Source organism: Hordeum vulgare, chromosome 4H, assembly GCF_904849725.1.
Source record: "Hordeum vulgare subsp. vulgare chromosome 4H, MorexV3_pseudomolecules_assembly, whole genome shotgun sequence".
NCBI classification, from domain to species: domain Eukaryota; kingdom Viridiplantae; phylum Streptophyta; class Magnoliopsida; order Poales; family Poaceae; genus Hordeum; species Hordeum vulgare.
The window spans coordinates 557,473,206-557,484,111 of NC_058521.1; the positions used below are offsets into that span (position 1 = coordinate 557,473,206).

General features: G+C 42.5%; 1 protein-coding gene across 3 annotated transcripts; it reads right to left on the reverse strand.

Moving 5' to 3' along the window:
• Positions 1–1,168: 1,168 nt before the first annotated feature.
• Positions 1,169–3,825, reverse strand: LOC123447001 (protein XRI1-like). 3 transcript variants are annotated; one of them, XM_045123553.1, is made up of 10 exons: positions 3,634–3,825; positions 3,479–3,570; positions 3,016–3,133; positions 2,790–2,926; positions 2,629–2,707; positions 2,428–2,530; positions 2,289–2,341; positions 1,945–2,025; positions 1,771–1,857; positions 1,169–1,581 (listed from the first exon to the last, which is right to left on the reverse strand). In XM_045123553.1, the coding sequence occupies exons 1-10, from the start codon at positions 3,785–3,787 to the stop codon at positions 1,448–1,450; spliced, it is 1,038 nt and encodes a 345-aa protein (XP_044979488.1). In that variant the 5' UTR covers positions 3,788–3,825; the 3' UTR covers positions 1,169–1,447. The 3 variants fall into 3 exon arrangements, with proteins under 3 accessions (XP_044979488.1, XP_044979487.1, XP_044979485.1); XM_045123552.1 differs by having other exon boundaries at positions 1,487–1,857; positions 3,479–3,567; positions 3,634–3,824; XM_045123550.1 differs by having other exon boundaries at positions 1,487–1,857; positions 3,634–3,824.
• Positions 3,826–10,906: the final 7,081 nt, after the last annotated feature.

The following is a 10,906-nucleotide window of genomic DNA, read 5'->3' on the forward strand; positions in this document are numbered from 1 at the left end:
GAGGAGGAGGGAGAGGAAGAGGCGGTGGTGGTGGAACCGGAACCAGTGCTGAAGAAGAAGGGAAGGAAGAGAAAGCGGGCGACGAACGCAAAGCTAGCCAAACCACGCGTCAAGTGGATGTCAAAAGAAGACGAGTGCCTTGCCGAAGCGTGGAAGACCGTCAGCATCGACCCAATCATCGACGCGAATCAGAATACCGACACGTACTTGGGGAGAATCAAAACAACGTTCGACGAACGCAAGCTGGTCGACCCCGACTTCGCCAACATCCACATGGACTACGGCGAGAAGGCCATGGCGAACAGCTGGTCGACGATCCAGATAGCGTGCAACAAGTGGCATAGCATCGTCGAGGAGGTCCCTGCTCGACCGGAAAGCGGCGCCAATGTCGACGGTCACGTATCCCAAAGTTCCCCGGTCCTAGTTCGTCGCGTCGCTGTGAACTTTGACGACATGCTTTGTTCGCGGTTTTATTTTTGGTTTGTCGTTGTTGATGTTTGCAGTATACCTGGGCATGGGCTACCCGGCACGAACACAAAGACCGAACCCGGCCCAAAAAACCCAGGTTGGGCCGGGTTGGGCTTTGTGTTCGAGCTGGGCTCGGGCTTCAAAACTAGGTCCAGTGTTTACTTCGGGTCAGACTCGGGCTTATTGATCGACGGGGAGTCGATGCCGGTGATGGCGGTGTCCTCGGGTGTCATTTTTCCTTCTTGAAGGCGTCTCTAAAGATCTTGCTTACAATCGTTCCACGTCGAGGTCATGTTAGGTGGTGGTGCTATGTTTGTTTTGGCCCCCATGGTATGTTTTGTTGGTTTTCGACGTAGGTTTCCTTATAAACGGACCAACTCTGTATTTGCTTGCTTGTAGAAAAACAAAATCTAACCGAAGCCAGGCGCCAACTCCTACTTCACTCTGCATGAGTGGTGGCGAAATAACTAATGCATCAACCAGGGATCTTCAATATACGAGTTTCTCTGTATTGTCAAGGGTGACCAACTAGCCACGTAGGTGTGAGGTGCATGTGAATTGTGACGATTTTTCTCTGCATAGGATAGATTGTGAGGTGCATTTGAATTATGAAGAGTATAGTTTTCTGTGCTTCTGACCGTATTTTTACCTTAATCTTAAACAACTAATGTCGGGGTTGTCACACTGTATACAAATGAACTTAAGGAAGGAATGCCAGATGGCACTCTGAACATAAATTTCCGCATACATCATTAGCCGCATGCCACTAAAACACACAAGAAGAATGCTGGATGTTTGGAAAAAGGGTTAACCATCCATGGTAACTCTGAACACATGGAGCACAATTGTGACCAAGAAAAATTAAAAGCTATAGAGGCCTGCACAAGAAGACCAAATTCTTGAAAGCAATCGAGGGAATGGCCTGTTAAATAAGTTGTGGCGTCCTCAGCCCTTCGTTCTTAGTATTGTGATGCTGTCTTTACCCCCTTTCTGTTCTGATTCTGCTCTTGCCAATGACTGGCTTGCCAGAAAAAGCTGACATTCCCAGGATTTCTGGAGGCTGCTTCGGAGGAGCATGGATTAGCTGATTTATATCCTTCAGAGTGATGTTTCCTTCTTCCCAATATTGGCATCCTCAGCCCTTCGTTCTTAGTATTGTGATGCTGCCTTTACCCCCTTCTGTTCTGATTCTGGTCTTGCCAATGACTGGCTTGCCAGAAAAAGCTGACATTCCCAGGATTTCTGGAGGCTGCTTCGGAGGAGCATGGATTAGCTGATTTATATCCTTCAGAGTGATGTTTCCTTCTTCCCAATATGGTTTTATAAGGGTAAAAGGACATGTCATAAATGTAGTTAAATTTTGCTTCATCTTGATCATCGAGCTTCCTCCTAATAAGGAAGCAAAGCCAAATGATCAACATACGAAATAGAGATTCAGGTGTGTGAACAATAAGATATTGTGAAAAACTGAAATACCTTTAGATACTTTTAGCACAGAAAGTTTGCTAGTCTCCTGCATTATGATATTCTCTGTCGCCGGTGCAATCTCACTTGAACCTGTCGTAGATAGATAGAACAAGTAACAGTTGTTTTAGCAAGGCACTATTGTTGTCAAACAACAGCAAGTTGCACCAATGGCAAGTGCACCACAATCCAACTGTACAGAAGATACATAACAGAAACATGCATATTTACAAGAATTCCGAGGACAAATACTGACAATATGGTGAAACATGCATAGACTGGAAACTCTGACAGAAACATCTGATGATTTTTTTTAGATCTCCAAAGATGATATAGAAAATGTGCTGTGCACGAACCTGGCATATCAGTTTGATAATCCATATATGTAACGCTCTCCTGGCTAGGAGTCCTACAAAACAAAGATGAACTTGTCATGATTGAAAAAAATGTGAACTTAAAGCAAATTGGTTTTAATGGAACCAGATAGGAACCAACATTTGATCAGGCGTGTAGTAGACAGTAGCTCCATCAGAGTAATTTTCCAACTGATTATCTGATGGCTCGTAGGGTGCACCATATGATAAGGAACTTATCATATCTGATAGCAAAATATCAAATTAGCAAATAGAAAAGGCATGACATGGCAGTAGGCAGTTGTCGGACAATAAGACATGTATGGTAAAAGGACAAACTGACCTAAAATATCTGAATCTTGCTGCATATCCCAGTTTAAGCTCTGTGGTTCATCAGTGCAAATCAGTGAAGTCTCTGTTACCTGAGAAAGGAAGCAATAGTGTAAGGAATAGCGAAGCATAAAGGAGACGAACTTAGAACATGGCCAGCTACTAGTGGACCACCTCAGATGTGACAAAATTAGAACCCATTTCATGATCTCGACCATCTGGCTGATTAACCTCAGAAGGATACTCCAATACGCGTCGCCGCTTCGGTTCCCGAGATTCCTCCGGGTCCAGTGTCTCCGCGCAGGTGATATCTGACACAAGTAACCTATTCCTTTAATAAAATCATTCAGGAGTAATATAGCACACAGATTAACAATTTTCGTAAAAAGAAGTTTCTTACCTCCAATGTCAAGGAAGGCATGGCAGTCTCGCAGAGGAGTTTGATTTCCCAGTAATCTCAGGAGCTCTTCATCATCATCATCTCGGTTGAGGCAATCCCACGCCAACATAGCAACGTCCTGAAGAAAAATATGTTCACTCTGCTGATTCCGGTACCCTTGAATGTAACGGGAAGAAAATTCATGGAGGTGTCTCTGACCGTGCTGCATCTATTAGGTGAGTTTGTATGGAAGGAAAGGAAACATCATCTAACACGCTGTTCTAGCCCCTCTATTCACTAGAAATCACACGAGGAATACCCATTTCTACCTCAAGATGGTTCCCCTATCTAACTTTGGCTCCATAGCACGGAAAACTAACTTGAAATTTCCCCATCCGCAATCACCTCAATCCAGATGCACTAAATCAGACGAATTACTCCCGAATGAACGCAAAAAGGGGGGATCGACAGCAATCACCAGTACCTCCATCTGGACGGCACGGAGCGGCGGCGGCGCCTCCTCGGTGACCGTCGGCATAGCCTGCAAGAACGGCTTCCCTCCCGCCGCCGGTGCTGCTGCGCATCAGTCAATCAGTAAGATCGATAAGGCGAACGGGCGAGGGTGCTGGCATCACTTACGATTCGCCGTGGCTGCTGGGTCCTCGGCGGCGCGGGGGCGCGAAGAGGGATCGGAGGGACGGCGCGACGGGGACTCGACGGAGAGGGGAGGGGAGGATCGGACACGACTAGCCGTTGCGACAGGGCTCCCTCTGCTTTGACCGTGGTGGACCATAATGGGCTCCTCCGCTGTCTCTTCCGCGGCGGCTTGGGAGTGGTGGGTAGCGCCCCCATTTGTAGTCCGAGAAACCAAAGGGCCCGTTAGCCCTGGGTGCCGGCGCCGCGTGCACTCGGGCTCTGCGTCACATTGCCACTGCACCGCGGCCAGCAAAAATAGTAATGGCATTGCCAAAATGCCAAAACAGTAATGGCCATTTATTATTTCTCTTCTAAGAAGATTGTCGCCAGCTCGTTTCGTTACGAAATTCTCACAATCGTTGTTTCGTATGTTTACCATTTATTTGCTAAAAAGGAGACTCGCGTGTTGATGCTAGCGCACCTCACATCTTCCGTGTACTAGTGTGTATACCACTGTTCAAGAATTTATCCGATTAACCAGTTAACTTTCCAGTTACTCGCTATTCTTAGGGTGATCGAATCGAATAACACCTATTCATCGTGCTAACTTGCCATGCCGATTAATTGGTCAGTTAGACCGATTAATCACTTGTCATACCGAGTAATCAATTGCCATACCGATTAATCACTACTGGTCCATTAACTAGTGGACAAACGAATCCTAAAATTTTGGCACATAACCCCTGCCACCCCCTCTTGCTACTAAATACCTAAGGTTTGGCCCTCCTGTCGCTTCCTCATGCTCCTTTCATCCACTCCTAACCTGATTGTGGCTAGTCGTGTCCTCGCGAGTGCCGGTCACCACACTACACCTACAAGATCTAGTTGATCCGCCACTCTGGTCGTGTGCCTGGACCCCACCCACCATGGCCACTCCCCATCCTCTCCCATGGAATGCTCCCCAATCTCTTCCTCAATGGCATCACCAGTAGGCAAGGCACTACTATCTTTCCCCCTATCTTAGTGGAGAATTCAGATTCATATATTAGTAGATTATGAAATACAATTTTGTAGATGGGTGGATGAAACTGTTGGTTTTGGTTTTTATCTGTAGTATATCGTGTGATGTATGTTAGCAGGTATATGGATAAGTTTAAATGTTTAATTGATAATTTTGAATTTTGAGATTTATATATTTGGATGTATAACGATTATTAATTTTAACTCTTGTCTCTTTTTTATATGCCTACAATAGAATATTTTGGTATATTACATAGCTAGGCGTGTGGAATTATGGTATAATACATAAAAATCTAAATATAAGTTGGCAAGTTTCTATTTAATCTACCGATTAATGGTCGACCGATTAATCCAGTTAATAGGCCGACTCACTGATTAATCGCTACTCCCAAGCCGACCGAGCAGTTACCGGTTACCGATTTCTTGAACATTGGTGTATACACGGGCAATGCGGTCTTTAACAGTATAGCGTGATACCTACAGAAAATAAAAAAAAACATACATTACGCTTGACAATGATTTTCAAACAAAAAATTGTATTGTTAATATAAGTGAAACGAAGTTTAGAAATTTACTAATCGGTACTCCCTTCATTTCTAAATCTAAATATAAGTCTTTCTAAAAATAACACTATGGAATATATACAAATTTATATAGACATGCTTTGAAGTATAGATTTATTCATTTTGCTATGTATGTAGTCTATAGTAAAATCTTTTGGAAGAACTTATATTTAAAAACGGAAGGAGTACTCATATTTCATACCGTTGTCACCCAGATTTTTTAGGAAAAAGGTGTACGTGGTTTTTTTTAAGGGGGTGACACAACTTTATTCATAAAAATCAGAGTGTGTAGGATACAGATTGGGTCATGGGGTGGCCCAACCAGACATGGCCCCTGGATCTCTACCAAGAAAAAACTTAGCTAAAGTATTTGCTTTCAAATTGGATGCATGACCTTCAAAAGAAAAATTACATTGAAATTGAACTGATCTAGCTTTGATCTCATGTACTACTGAACCATTCTTACCCAAACTTCCTCTCTTAATACCTGATATTGCATGTTTAGAGTTAGAGACGATCATCAGATTTTGCAAGTTGAGACCTTCTTAGAGTGCTAGAGCCTCTCTACATGCAATGGTCTCCAGAACCAGAGAATCCTCCAGGCCAGTGATGACCAATGCTGAGCTTCGAATATAATATTCGTGTTGATCCTGAGAAATTGCTGATGCCGATCCTCCTCTTCCAGCTCTAACTTCGGCGTCGACGTGAATATTAACATACCCGGGAGGGGGCGCTCTCTGTCATCTGGCCTGGGCGATTGCTACACCTCCTGATGCGGTAGCAACCCTCTGATCAGACAAGATGCTTAGCTCCGAAATGAAATTCCTGATAAAGGAATGTGTGCCTTTAGGGGGTTTGGAAAATCTTCTCGTGTATAGCTTTACATCGAGATGTCCATATGGCCCAAAGTGTGACTGCGAGCCAAACAAACTTCTCATGCGGTAACGAGTCGATGAGTGTGAATAGTGAGAGATCGATAGAAGAGGTATCTAGAAGGGGGGGGGGGGGGGGTGAATAGACTACTTGCATAAACTAAAATCCTAGCATTTTCCCAATTCAATTGTTGGCAGATTTTATCAATTCTAACAAGTCTAGTGCACCCTACACATGCTAGTCAACAAATATGACAACAGAAAAATAAATACTTTCCACATGTAGTAAGGAGTAGATTTTAGGAAGATCAAACGCGAAGAAGTTGACACAACGATTTTTGGCATGGTTCTGATAGGTGGAGCTATCGTACGTCCATGTTAGTGGAGACTTCAACCCACGAAAGGTAACGGCTGCAAGAGTCCACGGAGGACTCCACCCACAAGGGGTACACGAAGAAGCGGCCTTGTCTATTCCACCACGGTTTCCGTCCACACATGACTAGCCTCACTCACGGTAGATCTTCACGAAGTAGGCGATCTCCTTGCCCGTACAAACTTCTTGGTCTCCACAACACGAAGTAGGAGGCTCCCAAGCGACACCTAACAAATCTAGGAGGCACCACCCTCTAAAATGTAATAGATGTGGTAGAATGATGAACTCCTTGCTCTTGTGCTTCTAAAGATAGGCTCCTCAACACTCAATCACTCTCTCTCAAATTTGGCAGGGGTAGGAGAGATTGACCTTGTGGAAAGAAACTTGGGGAGGCCAGAAATCAAGGTTTAAATGATTGGAATGGAATCTCTTGAGCTCAACACATGAGTAGGTGGCTCTCTCGCAGAAAAATGGATCTCGCAAGTGCAAGTGTGTTCTGAGTGCTTCCTCTACAAATGGGAGGTAGGTGGAGGAGTATATGTAGACATCTCCCAAAATCCAACCGTTACACCATTATTGGCAAACTCGAAGAAGACGAAATGTTAATCTCGGTGGTACCGAGTGCACTAAATGTGGCAGCTTTGAATTCTCGGTGAGACCGATATATGAATCTCGGTGGTACCGATACGATGACCTAGACTAGATTTCCAAACTCGGTGAGACCGACTTCAAACTCGGAATTTCCGAAACTTGAAATTAGCTTAACTGACAGTTGGTCACCCAAACTCGGTGGCACCGATAGGTATGTTGGTTGTAACGAGATGGTGGGATTGGCATAGGATCTGTCTAAGTGTAAAATCGGTATGGCCGAGTAGGAAATGTTGGTGGCACCGATTTTTCTTATTTGGCTTGGGACAAATATATTTTGTGGGAAAGTGGCTGAGTATTTTTGGTGGCTATCTCTAAGCACTTGTGCAACCAATTCGTTATAATACATCATCCCCTTTTAATAGTATTGGCTTTCCTATGGACTCAAAGTGATTTATCACAAAAATAAAATGAAGACTCTTCTTCCTTGAAGCTTGAGCCAATCCTATGCCTTTGCTTCATCAAGGGGCTTATCCACACAATCCTATAGCCAAAGCTCTCTATGGACTATACCTGAAGTATACTAGGTAAAAGTGTTAGTCCAAGAGACAATGTATGTTATCATGAATTATCAAAACCACCTAGGGCGCATATGTGCTTTCAATCTCCCCCTTTTTGGCAATTAATGACAACATACAATCAAAGCTTCAAATAAAGATAAGCATTAGAATATGACAGCTTTGAAGGATACATGACTAGTACAAGCTCCCCGTAAATGTGTCCAATCCCTTTTTAAAGGATAGTTGCTTTGGACTGCATGGGCACACAGAAGGTAGAAAGAACAAGACAAGTCATATAGTCCTTGGCTATATGCATCAAACATTTGTGAATGAAGAACTTCCATGTTCATGACTCACTCTTGCAAACAATATGTGCAAGAGACAAGAGATCATCATGAACAAGGATATGATGCATATACTTACCTTGCGGTTCTTGAGCGTCATAGCAGTAGGAGTACACTTGGGAAAACTAATGTTAGATCACACAAGAGTACTCTATTGTAAAAATGCAAAGAGATTCGAAAGTACCAAGATATTGAAGACATATTGAAAATAGGATTTGAATATAGATATGTCTCCAAGAGAATTAAGAACTTTCTCCCCTAAGGATGAATAAGTAAAATTGCCTCTCCCCTTGAATCATAGCATGTAGATATTGGTAGTAGGTAGGGTAAGAAAACTTCAATCCAAAAATAGTAGAACAATAATTATATCAAAAATAATTTTATGTCTCTCCCCCTTAATATGTAAGGTTTCATATATCTCCCCTTAGGTAGATCTCCCCTCGGGTAGACCTTCCTTTAGGGACAAATATCTCCCCTATTGACATTTCTCCCTTTTCGTGTAAGCTTATTAGTGATATTTCTCCCCTTTATATAGGTTCATTGGAAGCTTTGATATTTCTCCCCTTTTGGCATTAATTGTCAAAAAGGTCAGAGGGTAAGGGCTCATTGAGAGAAAGGGATCCTTGATACTTCTCTTTTTGATAAGGGTTCCTTGATTTTTTCTCCCCCTTCAGTGTGAATAAGAGTTCACTCAAATCCCCCCCTTATATTGATAGGAGTTCCTTGACCTATCTCCCCCTATGTTAGGGATCCAAGATGATTCTCCCTCTTATATTGTGGGATCATTGATGGTTTCTCCCCCTAGAAAAATTAGCTAAAACAAGTTTTATTTCCCAAAAATTTCAATAAGATCTTAGTAGATAATGAAACCTGGGATCATTGAAAATCTTTCTCCCCCCTAAGGCAAAAGTTTAGAAAATATCAGAAAAACAAAGACAGTGATAATTTTCGGAGTCACCGAGGCAATTTGGTTCGGTAGAACCGAGAATGATTAACAGGCCTGTGGGAGAAATCGTTGGACCGACTTTCCGAGATGGGTGAAATCGAGGTGCAATGAGAATCAACTGCTTAATTGAAAGTAGGCAGATAATAATCTAACCAGATCAGTTAGAACAATCTTTAGATTATTACAAGATTCCAATTATGAAAGAAAACATAAAACAACACCAAATAATAAGTTTTTTTTGAAAATATATTTACATACATTTATATGGGAGTTTTATGGTTTGAAGAATGTATCAATGACAAATGTGAACCATACAATAATCTCTATCTAGATGTGGGGAGGTGACTAGGTCACCTATATTAGAGTATTTGACTTGTGGAGTCAAGCAAGAGTGCTTGATCATAGGTCATACTCATCGTTAAGCGCAAAATAGGGTTACCATTTTTCGATTAAGCTTTTTAATGTCTTCATATCACTTGAGTTGCTTTACCCCATGACTTGGCGTAAATCTTTATTAAGGATATGAGTACATACCTTCGAATGATGTTGATGACATGGCATGTAGGTGAACTTGTCGTGGATTCTCAAGGTTGATGAAGATCATCTTGAGTTGGGAGCTATCCTTGTCATTTTGGTACACTTTTCACCTACAACAGTTAGTCATGCAAGGAAGAACATACTGTATCCAAATGTCATGAGTGAATTTCATCATCATACAATTGTCAAGGATATGATATTTTTGTCTTCTTCCTCCATCTTCGAAGAAGGGGTTGTGATACTTGGCTATGTCAAGATTGCTTTTGATGTGAGTTGATTACAATCTTGTGAAGTGCATTTCTTCCAAGTACCTACAAAAGGTTAGATGCAATACAAGGGAGCATAGTTTCCAAGATATAAGATAGTATCAAATCAATAGCATCACGAAATAGACAATCAAGCCCATGCCCTTGCATTCATCCTTGTGAGTCTAGCTCAAGTTTGAAGCATCAATGATGTTCAACTCACTCCTTAAATGACAAAATACTTTCTCATCAAGTGGTTTGGTAAACATATCAGGTAATTGTTTGTCAGTACGAACATGCTTAAGATCTATATCTCCTTTACCAACATGATCACGAATGAAATGATGTCACACTTGAATATGTTTTGTTCGAGAATGTTGCATAGGATTATAGGAAATTTTAATAGCACTTTCATTGTCACACAAATAATGGAACATTTGTAAGATGAATGACACATTCCTTAAGAGTTTGAGTCATCCATAGTAATTGCGCAGCATGATCCGGCGGCTATATATTCAGCTTCGACAGTAGATAAAGATACCGAGTTTTGTTTCTTGGATGACCATGATACAAGAGACCTCCCAAGAAATTGACATGTAACCGAGGTGGATTTTCTATCAACCTTGTCTCCCGCATAGTCCAAGTCGGAATATCCAACAAGATTAAAATAAGATCCCTTGCGATACCATATGCCAAAGTTTGGTGTATGTATATATATGTTGATTACCGAGATGCATTCCAGATCTGAAGTTGACGTAATATATGTCTGTTGGGGAACGTTGCATGTGAAACAAAAAATTTCCTACGCACACGAAGACCTATCATGGTGATGTTCATCTACGAGAGGAGATTAGATCCACATACTCTTGTAGATCGCTCAGCGGGAAGCGTTAAGAAACACGGTTGATGTAGTGGTACAACTTCGTGATTCAAATCACCGTCGTCCCACGATCCGTCCCTCAAACCGTCCCACGATCCGTCCCAGAACCGTCTCACGATCTGTCCCACGATCCTTCTCGATCTAGCGCCGAACGGACGACACCTTCGCGTTCAGCACACATACAACTCGATGACGATCTCGGCCTTCTTGATCCAACAAGAGAGACGTAAAAGTAGATGAATTCTCCAGCAGCACGACGGCGCGCCGGTGTTGGTGATGAACTAATCCTGCAGGGCTCCGCCCGAGCTCCTTAGAAATCTAATCTAGAGGAAGAACTACGAGGTGTAG